We start from the raw sequence: 17,175 nt of genomic DNA, 5'->3' as shown, positions 1-17,175 counted from the left end.
CTGGTTAAAGCACAGCAGGTTAGGCAGCATCCAAGGAATAGGAAATTCGACGTTTCGGGCATAAGCCCTTCATCAGGAATCTGAGTAAACTAGACTGTACATGTCAGTATCCTGAGGACGAAGTGACTGCGGAGGTGCATAAGTTTAAACATGGGCAGCGATGGGAACCTTGACCTGTTGGACTGGGATGTACAAAGTTAAAAATCACACAACACCAGGTTATAGTCCAACAGGTTTAATTGCACAATAAAGCTTCTAAGGCACACTAGCTTTAGGAGCGCACCAACCACCTAATGAAGGAGCGACGCTCCGAAAGCTAGTGCTTCCAAATAAACCTGTAACTTTGTACACCCCAGTCCAACACCGGCATCTCCAAATCATGGAGATGTGATGATACATTAAGTGATTTTAGATCTTTCACCTTTTAGAATGGGATGTGTTGGTTTCTGTTCTTTGATATGTAAATCCCAGTGCTTCTTTTAAACTACATTCTCAAGAAAGGTTTTCTCACAACGGGGGGCCATCTCAGCTCAAACAATGCATTAAGGTGTGAGGTCTGTCTGTGCCCCAATGTTGAGTTAGACTGATTCTATTTCTAAAGTAGGGTTTACAGAGTTTTACATGGATTCATGCAGATTTGAGCAAAATAAAATGTGATTTTGCAAAAGCAAATTCACCCCATAAATGTATATGTGCGTGTGAGTGTGCGTGTGGGTGTGAGTGCATGTGATTTCGTGTGAATGTATGTATACGTGTGAGTGTAGGCTTGGTTAAGTGCGTGTATGAGTGTGATGGGGTGCTGTGAGTGCGGGCCGTATATGTGTGCGTATGAGAGAGAGCTTGTGTATGAGAGAAGGTCTGCGGAGTGTGTGAGTACGTAAGTGTGTGTGCGTGTGTAAAGTGCAGTGGGGCCACCTGTGGTGTGACATGAACCTCAAGGTTCCGGTTGAGGCCATTCCCATCTGTACCAGAGTTGGCTATTAGCCTCTGCTCACCACTCTGCATTGTTGCTTGTCCCAAAGTCTGCCTTGGAGGATGGCCACCTAAAGGTCAGAGGTGAAATGTCTATCTCATACACTGCAGGCAAGGACGTCCTGAGGCATGGTTCATTGGCTAGACCGAGCAGACGCTACAACAATGAATAAATGGGCACCATGCAACAATTATCAGGCAGGAATGTTCTCTCTCAGTCGGAGAACACTTCAGCAGATAGGGCCATTCGGCCTTGGACTTTCACGTGACCATCCTCCAAGGTAGACTTCTCTCTCCCTCTCACACACCCACCTACATACTCACACACCCTAGCAGACCCTCTTTCATACATAAGCTCTCTCTCATATGCACACATATACGCCCCGCACTCACACCCATGCACACACTCTCTCATTGTTGTATACCCCATCACATTCATATACACACACACTTAACTAAGCCTACACACACATACACACACACTCACACCCTCGCTCTGTCTCTCCTACATGCGCACACATATAAACTCATGGGGAGAATTTGTTTTTGCAGAATCACATTTTATTTTGCTCAAAAACTGCATGAATCCACATAAAACTCCGTAAATCCCACGTTAGATATAGAACCAGTCTAACTCGACATTGGGACGCAGACAGACCTCACACCTCAATGCATTGTCTGAGCTGAGATGACACCGATTATTGAAAATCTAGACCTTTCTTGAGAATGTAGTTTAAAAGAAATTCTGGAATTTACATATCAAAAAACAGAAACCAACACGTCCCATTCTTAAAAAAAGACTGCATCTAAAATTGGTTAATGTGTCATCACATCTCCATGACACTGTACTCATTTGGCGATAAATTCTGTGTCTTATTATCTTATTCTCCACAACCACCTGATGAAGGAGCGACGCTTCGAAAGCTAGTGCTTCCAAATAAACCTGTTGGGCTATAACCTGGTGTGCTGTGATTTTTAGTGATGGGAATGATACTTTCATGATATTTCAGAGAACGAACGAAACAATGGAGAGGGGGACATTATTGATAACGTTGAAATTCCACTTGGTGTTACAGATAACTCCGAGGGTTCCCGTTACTGTGGCAACGTGCAGATTGTGGCCTAGAGCTACGGTTGGTAGTGTAACAGTGAGACTGTTCAAACAAACATTGTCCAATCCTATTCCCACAATTGAGTGACCAAATCAAAATTACAACTGACACTCCTAAATGACTTGCAAGAAATCACACGATCAAAATAACCATTTTATTAGAAAAATAGCTCCAGCTCTCCTATCACATGGCTAATGCTAAATCTCTTTCATAGATGTGGGCGGCACGGTGGCTCAGTGGTTAGCACTGCTGCCTCACAGCACCAGGTTCGATTCCAGCCTCGGGCACCTGTCTGTGTGGAGTTTGCGCATTCTCCCTGTGTCTGCATGGGTTTGCTCCGGTTTCCTCCCACAGTCCAAAAATGTGCAGGTTAGGTGAATTGGCCATTCTAAATTGCCCCTAATGTTAGGTGAAGGGGTAAATGTAGGGGAATGGGCTGGGTGGGTTGCGCTTCGGTGTGGACTTGTTGGGCCGAAGGGCCTGTTTGCGCACTATAAGTAATCTAATATACAGTTACAGAATAGCAAAGGCCCTTTGGCCCATCGTATGTGGAACATCAAAAACAACTAACTATTCCAATCCCATCTTCTAGCACTTAGCATCGTAAGTTTACAGCTCAATACTTCTGAAATGTTATGAGGGTTTCTGTCACTGCAGGTGGTTAGTTGATATAGCCGCACTTTCTCTGCCCAAGAGGCCCTGGAGTGGGATTCGAATTCAGAATATGTGAAGAGTCCACAGGGGGAGTACCAGAAGACTGAAGGATATTCCAGAAGGGGTGCTGGGAATAAACGAGGATAAACTACAGGCCAGGGGGGTGGCGGAGCTAGTATCGAAATCGGCCGACCGAAAGTGTGAAGTTAATCAGATGTTTTGGGAACTTCCAAAACCGTTTAGACGTACACATTTGTAGAAAACCAGTTTGTATGGTCATCGGAGAACAAACTGTGGAAATAAAGTGCTCTTTTAACAGTTAACAGGGTCATAATGGGCCGAATGGTATCCTAGCACTGCCAGATACAATGAAGCATCAGAAGATCAAAGGCATTCTGGTTTGACGCTGTTCTACTGTCCCATTCAATCACCTCTTCGTGGGAGCCTTTGGTATCTCTTGGCTCCCGAGTTAAGAACAAGACGAACGTCCGAGTTACATCCCAACATTTGTTCTATTAGCATTTGTTGCGGAGCTGAAAATTACCCGACACCGGATTCTCTGTGCCGGGGCGCGTTCAAGCATCGCCGCATCCCAAGTGCTGCTTGCTATTTAAACGCTATCAAGTTTAACCCGTCGGCATTACAATCATGAAGGCGGTTTGCATTCAATCAGGTCAATTGGGACGAAGTCCGAAGTTGAATGACTCCCTGGAGTTGGTTTCAGATCATTCAGATCTAAGTCCTTCCCCTTTGGTGCTTTGACCCAGTGAAATTGTTGAAACAAACACTGCCCAACACTACTCCCAAAGCTGAGTGAACAAATCAATGCAAACTACCCCAGAATGCTGTATAAGAGACCACACTATCAAAATAGCTATTTCGTTAGAAACATAGCCCTGGAACAACATGGTCTCAGTGGTATACTGACACAAAGTTCGCTGTTTTGGATAGGTGCCAGATCATAGCAGATTCTAGAAAGTCTCATGTAACAGTTATGGTAAAATAAAAAGCTCTGTGTCCCTGGGTATGATATCACTGACAGAGTGACATTTCAAACCAGCTTCAGCTGGTCACCGCAAACTGGATTAGAATGTTTTCAGTAGATTATGATTAGATTATGTGTACAGACAAATATGCTCAGGTGTAAGGTTGTTTAGAAACTTATAAAAAATATTATTGTCAAGAGTACAGGGGTATAGTTTCTTTTTTAGAGTTTCAATGGGGGAATATAAATTTCTTTATTTGATGTGATACTTCTAGTTCTGATTGGGGGCTGTTTGAACACATTTGTTCCCAAACAGACTGGAGTCAGCAAATACAACACTAACCCAAGTGCACTTTTGTTTCCATCTTTTTTTCAAATTAGATTAGATTCCCTACAGCATGGAAACAGACCAATCGGCCCAACGAGTCCATACTGACTCTCCAAAGAGTAATCCACCCCCTCCCCTATGTGTACCCCTGACTAACGCACCTAACACTATGAGCAATTTAGCATGGCCAATTCACCTGACCTGCACATCTTGCATTGTGGGAGGGAATTGAGCATCAGGAGGAAACCCACATAGACACAACGTGCAAACGTCACACAGAAATTGCCTGAGCCAGGAATTGAACCCAGGTCCCTGGTACTGTGAGGCATCAGTGCTAACCACTGAGCCACTGTGCCACTCATCATGCTCTATAGAGATTGTCTTGATCAAATAATCCATTAGTTCCTTTTAAGAAGACACTCCTTTTGAAACAGGATCACCATTCAATTGCATTGTACCATTGTGCCTCTTTTTCTACATTCTGTCTTGATACAGAACTTGACAGGAATGTTGTCAGATGGAGTCTCATGCAATGGGGAGAGATGGGGAGTCCTGGCCTTTGGCTGGGCTGGTAGATTTTGGGTAATGGCTTAGAGAGGGAGAAAGTGGTGAATAAAGTCAGTAACATTCATGCACTAGAAAATATTGAGGGGTTTCTTTAAAATAAAAATATGCAAGAATGATTCTTAATGTCATTTGAGACATTTACATAAATGCTGTACTTCTTCCTATAAATTTTGAAACTGTTATCTTTGGTGGAAGCAAACTGGTCAGTGTGTGTGCACTGGTCTGCTCACTTTTTAAGTACAATCTGACTGGAAAGCTAGCAAAAGGTTTATCAAGTGTATTTGGAAAGGCAAGGACTGATTCGGGATAGTCAATATGGCTTTGTGCGTGGGAAATCATTTCTCACAAACTTGATTGAGTTTTTAGAAGAAGTAACAAAGAAGATTAATGTGGGCAGAGCAGTAGATGTGATCTATATGGACTTCAGTAAGGCATTCGACAAGGCTCCCCATGGGAGACTGATTAGCAAGGTTAGCTCTCATGGAATACAGGGAGAACTAGCCATTTGGATACAGAACTGGCTCAAAGGTAGAAGACAGATAGTGGTGGTGGAGGGTTGTTTTTCAGACTGGAGGCCTGTGACCAGTCGAGTGCCACAAGGATCGGTGCTGGGTCCTCTACTTTTTGTCATCTACATAAATGATTTGGATGTGAGCATAAGAGGTACAGTAAATAAGTTTGCAGATGACACCAAAATTGGAAGCAAAGAGGGTTACCTCAGATTACAACAGGATCTGGACCAGATGGACCAATGGGTTGAGAAGTGGCAGATAGAGTTTAATTCAGATAAACGTGAGGTGCTGCATTTTGGGACAGCAAATCTTAGCAGGACTTATACACTTAATGGGAATGTCCTAGGGAATGTTGCTGAACAAAGAGACTTTGGAATGCAGGTTCATAGTTCCTTGAAAGTGAAATCACAGGTAGATAGGATAGTGAAGAAGGCATTTGGTGGGCTTTCCTTTATTGGTCAGAGTATTGAATACAGGAGTTGGGAGGTCATGTTGCGGCTGTACAGGACATTGGTTAGGCCACTGTTGGAATATTGCATGTAATTCTGGTCTCCTACCTATTGGAAAGATGTTGTGAAACTTGAAAGGGTTCAGAAAAGATTTACAAGGATTTTGCCAGGGTTGGAGGATCTGAGCTACAGGGAGAGGCTGAACAGACTGGGGCTGTTTTCCCTGGAGCGTCAGTGGCTGAGGGGTGACCTTATAGAGGTTTACAAAATTATGAGGAGCATGGATAGAATAAATAGACAAAGTCTTTTCCCTGGGGTCAGGGAGTCCAGAACTAGAGGGCATAGGTTTGGGGTGAGAAGGGAAAGATATAAAAGAGACCTAAGGGGCAACTTTTTCACGCAGAGGGTGATACGTGTTTAGAATGAGCTGCCAGAGGATGTGATGGAGGCTGGTACAATTGCAACATTTAAGAGGCATTTGGATGGGTATATGAATAGGAAGGGTTTGGAGGAATATGGGCTGGGTGCTGGCAGGTGGGACTAGATTGGGTTGGGATGCCTGGTCGGATTGGACGGGTTGGACCGAAGGGTCTGTTTCCGTGCTGTACATCTCTATGACTCTATGACTCTAAGTGTGATAAGAATTGTATGATCGAGATTAATATAACTCTTTCTCAGATTTCACATTTAAACCAATGGTATTTGAATGTTGGTATTTTTTTCTCCATGAAGGAGTTCAATAGTTACTTTTTCCATTTTGTGAACACAATTTTAAACCAGTATGTGTCAAATTAAGATTTCAAGAGATATGAAGCAAGTTGTAACAGATGTGTTAAAACAAATCATAGCTAGTAGTATCACACCAAATTGAGACATCAGATAAAGAAATCTTTGATGGTGATAAGTGGGAAGATATGAAATTCAGAAGGAGTATTGCCAAAGAAGTGTTAACATGTGGAATTCGTGGTGAGAAGAGGTTCCATTATATAAAGTCGGGTTGGAGAATCCGGGGATAAGTGGAGAAATGGTGATAGGAGTAAAAGAAAAATTCTCAGTTTGGAAAATACAATTTACTGTTGGTGATGATATAGCTGGATCACATGTGGAAGTAATGTATCCTGTGGTTGAAAAGTCAGTGTAAAAGCAGGCAACTGAGGTGTTACAGAATATATATGTACTGGCAGCAGACAAATTGCATGTAGGAGGACTTTTGAGAGTAAGGAAATCTCAAGCCAAAATTCAAAAATATTTTTAATGGCTTGGACCTTTGCCAGACATGTCATACATGTCGGGTAATTGGAAAACATCAGGCAGTGAGAAAACCAACACATTTGATGAACCTTTTACAGGAATCTTGATTGTTTAGGACCTCTACCTAATACAAGAAGTGGGAATCAGTAATTATTGATCATATGGATATGTCCACAAAAGGTAAGGACGCCATTCCATTATGCTGTATCACAGCTAAAAGGATTGTAGAAGAGTTAACATTTTTTTTTACAAGGTATGGACTACTTACAAATACAATTGATTAAAGGTCAAATATTACTTCAAGGTTATTCAGGAAATTAAGGATGGCTTAAGAATAAAATAATTCAAATCCTCTGCATGTCATCCAAAATTGCAGGGAGCATTAGAATGGTGGCATCAACTTTTAAAGAGCATGTTGAGGACTTATAATCAAGACTATCCAGGGGATTGGGATAAAGGAATTCCATTTATAATTTTTGCAGTATGGGATGCACCTCATGAATCAACTAAATTTGTGTCATATGAATTAGTCTTTGGGCATAAGGTGAGAGGACCACTGAAATTAATTACAGAGGAATTGGTAAGACTGAATACAGAGACCACATATTTGGACTATATGTCAAATTTTAGTGAAATATTAAAGAGAGCACATGAGTTGACTAGGCAAACTTTGAAAGTAGCACGGCATATGACGTAACAGGAAGCAAACAAGAAATCAAAAAAGTGCTAATTCCAGTGCTGGGTGAACCTTTAAAGGCAAGGTATAGTGGGTTTTTATCAAATTAAAAGGAAATTGAGTGAGGTGGATTATTTGATAAGAATGCCAGATACAATGAAATCACACAGTGTGTGCCATGTGACTATGCTCAAAAGTATTTTGATAGAATGGAATGTAAAAGGGGACTGTGTTACCACACAGACAGACAAATCAAGTTCAGATGATCCTGAAGTGGACATTTCTCAAATAAAATTGAACAATGAGGAATTTTTCAAAAGTTAGGACAATTTATTGAGGTACCTTTCAGAAGAAACTTGAAATGTCCTGAAGGAGTTACTACAATCACATGGGAAGATATGTAGGAATGATCTGGAAAGTAATAACATGATCATGTATGATGTAGATAGAAGAAATACTGTTCCAAGTGAAAACATCCTTATGGACCTAATCCTCTAAAATGACACAGGTTCAAAAAGAGATTGGACGCATGCTCAAAAACAATATCATTGAAGTAGTACCCAATGATTATGTATGAAGTATTGCAGTTACAAAAGCTGATTCGTATCCTATTCTGTGTTTGGAAGGCTGTATTGAGAAGATGAGACAAGCAACTTATATTTCTAAGTTGGACTTACAAGATACTGGCAGGTCCCTTTATCTGAAAGAACAAAGGAAATTTTTGGCTTTTGTGACATCAAATGGACTTCACCAGTTTAAAGTCATGACATTTGATATGAAAAATGTGCCAACCACATTTCAAAGACTAACAAATAGAGTCAATTCAGGATTATCCAGTTGTGTGGTAGATATCAATTATCTGGTGATTTTTAGTCACATGTGGAAGGAACACTTAAGTATCTACCAGAGTTATTTGAGCACCTTCAAGAGGTCGGCTTGGTGACAAACGTGGCTAAGAGTGAGTTTGCAAAAGCCCAAATCATGTTCCTAGACCATGTCATTGGACACAGATAAATGGCCCAATGGCGTGTGAAAGCACTAAAATATCTGGGATTTGACAACCACCTGATGAAGGAGTGGCACTCCAAAAGCTAGTGCTTCCAATTAAACCTGTTGGACTACAACCTGAATTTGTGTGTTTTTTAACTTTGTATACCCCAGTCCAACACTGGCATCTCCAAATCATGGGATTTAATGTTTTTTATTGAAAGTTCATACTGAATTTTAGCAGTATAGTTGCTCCATGGCCTGACTTGCTGAAGAAATTTTAAATGAATGGAGAAATGTCATAAAGTATTTAACAGCCTGAAAACTGTGTGAATCACTTCCTCAGTCTTAACCACACCTAATTACGCAAAGACATTCAAAATGGCTATTAATGCAAGTGATGTGAATGTTAATGTTGTTCCGTTGAAAGAAGACAATAAGATGACAGAGAGACCTTTTGGGTATTTTTCCAGATAATTGCATAATCATTAACAGAAATATGCCACAATTGAGAAGGAACCTTGTGTTTGGTGTTGGCATTTCAACATTTCAACATTCATATTGCCAATAATGTGTCTAAGATAATTGTAAACAGTGATCATAACACCTTAGATCTTTGGAAATTTTTAAGGATAAAAATTCCAGACTGTTTAAATGGATCTTATTAATGCATGTAGTAGGACAAGAGAATGTAATTATAGATGTGTTGTCATAACTTTGATAAACTATGATGGAGACATTCAGTGATGGGAAAAAAAATAGCCTGAAATGGACTGTAGTAGTGAATGTTTGAATACATGGAGTCAATGTAATGTATATGTATTGTAATGTACTAATAGTGTAAGTCTAAGGGTTTTAAAAAAATGAAGCCATCTTTGTATATCAATAATTCATCTTTTTAAGGGGTGTGGTATGAAGATACTATGGGTTGAAGAGATACATTTTATCCTGGTTTTTTAAAGAAGAAAAGTTGAGTCAAGGGTAAGGAACAGTCTGTGCAGAACCATTAAGGTGAGGCCATGAGTGTTTATTTAAAGTTGGAACAATAGATGCAGCCTGCATTGGTGGGGTTAAGCTCCTGTAGAACCAAGATTTTTAGTTTTAGCATTTTGCAATTGCTGGGATTTTGAAGCTGGATGTGAAAGCTTTTATTCCTCTTTTTGTTACAGCTAAAGCTGAGGATTTATTTCTGCTGATAGAATTGCATGTGAGACAATCTATTTTACTGAATTTGCCTTTGCCAGGGGTATATTTATGGGATGTTACTAGTAGTTATTACATATATTGTTATGCTAATCATTTTGATAGAATTACAGTTAAGCCAATTCTTTTCTTTTCTTTTTATTTTGTCTGTATTTTAACTGTAGTGTAAAAATAAAGAGTGTTTTAAGAACAAAGAAGAACAAAGAAAATTTACAGCCCAGGAACAGGCCCTTCGGCCCTCCAAGCCTGAGCCAATCCAAGTGCACTGTCTAAACCTTTCGGTCAATTCCTAAGCATTTGTATTCCTCTGCTCCCCACCTACTCATACATCTGTCCAGACACATCTTAAATGAATCTACCACGCCTGCCTCTACCACCTCTGCTGACAACGCGTTCCACACCCACCACCAACTTTGTGTAAAGTTGAGTAGTTTGGCCAATTGAATTTCATCTTACCTTTAAAATAAGATGAAGTTAGGCTCTAGGCTTAATATATTTTAAGGGGTTCATAACATTAGAACCGCTTGGTTTGTTTTATTTTATTTTTCTTACATTTTCATTTCCTTTCTGCTTTATAGTTGAAACAAAATCTGCAGAATTGTCTGATTTTGTTTAAGTATGAAAATCAGCACATAAATGAAAAATAAATTATCCATCAGGCCAAATTTTATACTGGGATCTTACCTGTCTGGTAGAAACATCAACTTGGATCCTTACACAAGCCATTTTAGTACAGATGTAAAAGCAGGTGCTGCTGGGACACTCAACAGATCTGGCAACATTATAACTGGGAATCAAAGATGATGGAACTTGAAGTATTAATCCTGTTTTTGCCTTTGCAGCTGCTGCCTGATATCCTGAGCATTGGTCTTCCTGAGTTTTGACATCAGCACAGGAAATGACGTCACCAACTCAAAGAAACCCAAGCATATAAATAGAAAGCAGGAATGATCAGCAGTGCTTTGCCTGAGGCTCACTGAAGATGTTACCTAGTAGGGTGATGAAACGTCTGGAAATGAACCTTCCAGCTCAGCGAGCAAACCTACATCCAAAATGCTGAACATTTTCAACATTTCTGTTCTCATTTCTGATTTTGTCTTGAACTTGAAATAGTTCACAAAAATTTTCTGAGTAACAGAAAAACAACATTTTATACTGTATGAGAAGTGTTGATTTGTTGGCATGTAGACTTATCTACTTGTTATATGGTATAAAATGTGTTTTTCCTTTTAATGATGTTTCTTGCATGTTGCCCTGGGGAGGGCAAGTCCAAAATCTTTGACAAAATGTATCTTTATTCATCAAAATTCAAATATTGCATACAACCAAATGACAATTACTTACATCCTTTCAATGCAGCAAAATGCTAGAAGCCCTTGTATAGTTTTGTGATCAGTTAAGAATTAATACTGAACAAAAGGGGCACTTGAGACAAGTGGCCAAAAGCTTAATTGAAATGGTGTGCTTTCAGGAGCGGCTTAAAGGAGGAGATGGCATTGGAAAGGTAATTCTAGAACTTGATGTCCAGGTTAGTGAAGCGTGACCACTGATCACCAGGCAAAGCATTGAGGAATGCTTAGGAAGCTGGAGAAACATAGATTACTTAGAGGATTGATTTGCAGGTCCGATGTTGCAGGGATGGTGGAATTAATTATGATTATCACACACAAGTGTATGCTTGTGGATAATCTGAGTCTGATTCCTTGACTTGAAAGCTGAGAAAAAAAACATAATTGAAATGTTTAAAATCAGGGGAGATTGGAACAGTGTTAACATTGGGAGACAATGCTCTCATTTGTGAAATGGTTGAGAAAAGACGTACAGATTTAAAATAATTTATAAAAGAAGCATTAAGTCATACGAGAAAAACCAAAGTCCCACACACAGTGAATTGTTAGGGTCTGCAATGCCTTGAGTGTGCAATGAAGGCAGGCTCAAACCAGGCACTCAAAAATGAATTAGATGGTCATTTGAATCGGGACAAATATAGGGAGAAAGCAGGAGAGTGGCAATAGGTGGTTTGTTTATTCGGAGGGCCCGTGCAGATCGGATGGTTCGAATGGCGTCCTTCTGCCCTGGAACGATTTTGTAATTCAGTAAAGCTTTAATCTTAGAGTCTATATCACACATCCTATTCACACTCAGCAGCACCCTGCCCTCACAGGACATGGCTTTTCTTAATGCTGAAACGAAAGTTTAGCAAACACAAGATGGAGCCTTTGTCAGAAAATCCGGATTCACGGAGTTGCACTGAATCTATTATAAACGTGTGCAAAGTTTTGTTTTCTTTCTGCTTCTGTGACACGTGGTAGCTGATAACCGTCAGACCAACAGCTTTCAATAAAACTCAGAGGTTTAGAGGAAATATGCTTTTCACACATGATGGTGAGTGTCTGAACCTCAGCTCGCAGAAGCGGGAAGCCTCAAGACACTTAAAAACTTCAGACAAAGCGCTTCAGCACGCAGGGATACGGGCTAAGTGCTGGAAAATGGGATTAAAATCAACGGATGTTTGATGACCAGTGCGGATGCGATGGGCCGAATGCCGTCTTTCTGTGCTGTATAAACACTATAAACTGCAACGGGCGGTTAGTAAAAGACATCACTAACTCATGGACTTGGGTTTGTACCGACAAGCTGTCCAGTTTGTGTTCAGTTGGATTTTCCACCTGCACTGCATTGAGTAAATGGACTGGATTTCTGCTGAATAAATCCAGTGTGAGATTACACGGTTGGCGGGGGTGGCCACACTTCAAGGCACGGAGCGTCAGTCCAGTCCTGACTAATTCATGTTTCTGCAACACTGACCCTAAATGGAACACTTGGTCACTCTGCCAAACCTGAATTAACTGCCAGAATTAACAATCCCATTGCCATGACAGTCACCTACATATGAAAAAAAACTTACTTAAGACACCGGTTGTGGACCTGCCGTAGTAACATTGTTTTGGGACAATTGCTGGGAATCCGATGCTGTTCGTAAACAGAGCGATAGCACAGAGAAACAACACCCCACACAAAGCGAAATCCACACTCTTCCTCGCTAAAATAAACACGAACGAGGTGCCTTAACACATTTATCTGGATTTAAGCGGTGTTTCCACATGCTGAATGTTTAACACAAAGCGCATTTCCAACACTGATTGAATCTCAGGTTTCCAGCACCGAGAGAGTGAGTGATTTAACGAGCCCACTCCCTCAGGTTTTCAATCCCGGAGAAACTAAACATCAATGAAGAAAGAAAGATTTAATGTTTCCAGGATACCAGTTAATTTCTTCAGAGTACCAGACTTGCTAAGTTTCTCTAGGACTTTCCGTTAGGTTTTTTTAAAAATTTCAGATTCCAGCATTGTGGTATTTTTGCTTCTCACTTTTGAGTCCCTGACTTTGTGAATTAAAGTTTCCTTTTTGCTGGCGGCTTTAAGGTGAAATTCGATAAGAACATATTCGTCACCTTTTCGAAAATGAACCAAAAATAAACTAAAATTCGATGTTCACTGTTAAATATCAGCGTATTTTCAATAATTAAACAAACACAGTCCCTATTACGGGATTCTTTGTATTTTAAATTAATAATCCAATATAAAATTATACTATTAAATATTATATCAAATGAATGATCTAATTAACTCTTGGATTTTTGAAGGTTTTATTGTAATCCGCTTGCACGCTGTACCACTTAAACAGTCTCTAACAGGAAAATCGTTACCCTCTCATAGAGGCACGCATTAGATCAATTATATACAATTTGAAACACTGAAATAAAGTTTGCCCCTTTCTCCAGCTGTTGTTCTATAGTATATTTGATTTCACTATTAAATGATGAATGCGCTTCCCTCATTGTTTCACAGGTTAAAAAGTTGCATTAGCAAAACAGCACATCGTTCAGCAAACACCTCACTCACTGAATCCTTTTTTAACTTCATGGTACAGTGCAAAATTATGTTAGTCTTACACTTTTAAGCAGATCGATGTTGCCCCTGAGAGTGGAACTTGCCAGCTTAATTGTGTCTAAGTACATGGGTTGACCTGGTTGAGAATGTCACACTTGTGCACTGTACAAATGCACTTGTCAGCGCTTTTGTCTGGACAGATCTACATAATACCCACCCCAAAGTCTCCACACCACTAAACAGAGCGGATAACTTTCTCCACTCGAGTGAGACTGCCTTCGTGAACCATAGATCAAAGGAAAGGCGACCTTTTGTTCACTGCGCTTGTCTTTGTCCCACCCAGTAAGACAACTCGGCGTTTACCTAGGCACTCACTATTTCAAACAACGTGAGACTCGCTTTGAGAATTCTCCGGCGACAAAAAAAATCGGAAACTAAGCAAAACAATACCGATTGTGTTTTTTTTAAAAAACATATTACACACAGCAATTGCAAACCCTATGTAACAAGTTACTAGATTAAAAAAAAGGCAACTCGTGACTAGTTACATAGTCAGCGTTTGCGGTTGCTATGTGGACATATTTTGAAAATAAAGGATCATGTGCCCTTTTGAATCCCCAAATCGAACACCGACAACGGCGATGCAGCTCTCCTACAAGATGTACAACTAAACATTCTACCTACATAGAGAAAAAAAAAATTCTTGTTCGTTCAAGTAACTTTGCGTGTCACACACACACACAGCCCTGAAAAATTGTGAACGGATATTTTAAGAACATACGTGTCTCCTTAAAGTCATAAATACTTTTTAACTTTAACAAAGCTAGTGTGCTTCCAATTAAACCTTTTGGAATATAACCTGGTGTTGTGTGATTTTTAACTTTCTCCACCCCAGTCCAGCACCGGCATATCCAAAACTCATCTCCTTAAACAACAAACGTTTCCACAGCGTGCTTTTTCAGTTATATTTATTTTTTGTTAAAAACTCAAATAAAAAGCAACAATACATCATCGGTGGCGTGGAACATAAAACAAAATTACTAAGTTTAAAGGACTTTTTAGAAAAAGTTACATTTTCCCAGTTGTCCGATTGGATTTTGTTTTTAAAAAAATTATACTTATGTACAATATACAAAAGATTAACTGAGCAGGGCAAGAAAAAGATGTACACTCAATTGACCAATAAATAATAATTCTGCGTTTCCAGCAGCCAGGACATTAAAATCGTCTACGAGTCATAACGCCAGTCACAAAGATCTCGAAACAATATTACTTTATATATATGTATGTATATAAAATCTCTCTATATATAAACCACCGAATGCAAAGGGAGCTACATAAATATTATAAACACTAGAATTGGCAGTTCTGCCGAAAAGGCTGAGGTTTAAAGTGCGTGCGCTATTAGGGAGCATCATCACTCGTCTGCAATGAGTATCAAAAATTAGCAACATGCGTTTCAAACATCGGAAACAAAAATATTCTATGAGCATTTCAGCGCGATAGCAAAACGGTAACAGGAATAACAACAACTTAAAACGCAATACAAAAAAAACAGTTTATTCCGGGGTGGGGGGGGGGGAATAAAAAGGATCTTTTTTAGGGGGGAGAAAGTTCATTTCGAACACACGCTACCCGGGTTGAGGGTGGGGGGAGGTGCTGTTTAAAAAAAATTCTGGATGAGAGGAATTATTTAAAAATCCTGGACTGGGGGGAAAATAGCTCATCCTGCACTTGTTGGGTGGGGGGCGGAAGAGCCCATCTGCACTGTGGGGGTGGAACAGATCATCCTGCACTTGGGGGGGAATTGACAGTCCTGCATTTGGGGGTGGGGAGAATACCCCATCCTGCTCTGGGGGTGGTGGAGGGGGAAACAGACCATCCTGAACTCTTGGGGGGGGGGGGGGGGAAGGGAAATAAATATCCCATTCTGCGCTGGGGGTGGGGGGGAGGAGGAATAGCCCATCCTATACTGGGGAGGGGACAGGGAAGCGAATAGCTCGTCTTGCTCTGGGGGAAAATTTTGCCTGGGCGGGGGCCGTAAACGATATTTTGCAATGGGAGGTAATAACTCATCCTGCACTAATTTTGCACGGGGGGGAGGGAACAAATAAAAATATTCTGCACCGGGGGAAGTGTAAATAAAACTCTGCATGGGGTAATAGAAGTTCAGTCTGCACGGGGAAGCGTTCATTCGGCATGAAACACAAGTTCATTCTGCACCTGTAAAAAATAGAGATATATATAATTATATAAACGAGAGTCCAGGCTGCTTTCCGCTCCGCCTTGCTGCAGTTATTGGTAATTCGGGGCTTCGGGGAGCTCGTCGTCTTCGCTCGGCAGATCCAGGGTCACGTCTTCCGAGTCGCTGGAGTGCGAGCGGGGGGAGAACTCGCCATCGCTCCGCTGGGAGCGGGGGGACGTCTTGCTGGCGTCGGGGGATGCGGACGGCCCGTCCGGGAAAGCAAACGGCGGGGCCCCGGGGCCGGCTTGCAGCAGCTGGGGTGGGGGTGGAGGCGGGTGTCCCGGGCCGGGGGGGTAGCGCCTGCAGCCCGGGGGGGAGGGGTTCCCCGGAGCCCGGGGGTTAGTCTCGGCTTCGCCCCCCTGCAGCAGGTCAGCCAGGGCGCTGATGTAGATCTGTGCCATCTGCAGCGTCTCGTACTTTGACAGCTTCTTGTCGTTGTTGAAGGAGGGGATGACCCCGCGGAGTTGGTCGAAGGCGTGGTTCAGCCCGTGCATCCTTCTCCTCTCCCGGGCGTTCGCCGCCAGCCTCCTCTGCCTCTGCACCCCGCTGGCCGGAGCCCGCTGCCGGCAGCCGAGCTCCCCCGCCTTCAACTTGCAAAGCTCCCGCACCCTCACCGGGCTCTTACCCCGTCCGCTGCAACGGCCGGGATCCGCTCCCACCCCGGCCTCCAGCAGCAGCAGCTCCTCCTCCGAGGAGGAGCCACCGGGGGACAGGTAGGAGTCGCCGTGAGCCGGGCAGGTGCCTCCGCTTTGCAAAGCGGGCGCCAGCCATCCCCTGGGGTCGGTGTCCATCAGCGAGAGTGCAGCGGGCGGCGGGTAGCCCTGACCTGCCTGGGGCGGCTGCAAACACCTCTCAGCCGTCAGCTCTTTCAGATCCGTCCACTCTTCCGAATGCATCTGGCTCATGGCAACTCGACGGTTTGCAAACGGGGCGAGGATGCAAAGCAAAAAAAAACAGAAGCAAAATAAAAAATAAGAAAACTAAAACAATAAAGAGTGGGGAGAAGCTCTGAAAAATAACTTTGTGGCTGTTCCAGACGCTTTGTCGTCTTGCAAAAGATTGCTGCAGATCTTCTTTTCAAAGTTTGCTGCGAATCTTCTTGCAAAAGTTTGCGTGCGCGTGTAAATAGCGCTGCACATGCAACACACAAACACAAGAGATAGCAGGCAAACAAGGCGATGCAACCTCACCAGGCGTGTGCAGGTTATAGAGATATAATATGGGAAAAAGAAAGCAGACACACAAATCTGCTCCTCTTGCTGCGAGACGGGGTTGCTGCTGCCTTTAAATGCGGCACGCGCCGCCCGGGGATCAAAGGCGCCGCCGCCGCCGCGCTCCCCC

The 17,175-nt window shown here is 42.0% G+C and overlaps 1 protein-coding gene across 1 annotated transcript; it reads right to left on the bottom strand.

Moving 5' to 3' along the window:
- Positions 1–15,884: 15,884 nt before the first annotated feature.
- atoh1a (atonal bHLH transcription factor 1a) lies at positions 15,885–16,739 on the bottom strand. The gene has a single exon (XM_060851460.1). It carries the CDS (start codon positions 16,737–16,739, stop codon positions 15,885–15,887), a length of 855 nt encoding a protein of 284 aa, XP_060707443.1.
- Between the last annotated feature and the right edge of the window lie 436 nt (positions 16,740–17,175).

The sequence above is a fragment of the Hemiscyllium ocellatum genome, chromosome 36 (genome assembly GCF_020745735.1).
Source record: "Hemiscyllium ocellatum isolate sHemOce1 chromosome 36, sHemOce1.pat.X.cur, whole genome shotgun sequence".
NCBI classification, from domain to species: domain Eukaryota; kingdom Metazoa; phylum Chordata; class Chondrichthyes; order Orectolobiformes; family Hemiscylliidae; genus Hemiscyllium; species Hemiscyllium ocellatum.
The sequence above is the reverse complement of the archived record's forward strand: the minus strand, read 5'-3'. Positions and strand labels throughout refer to the sequence as shown.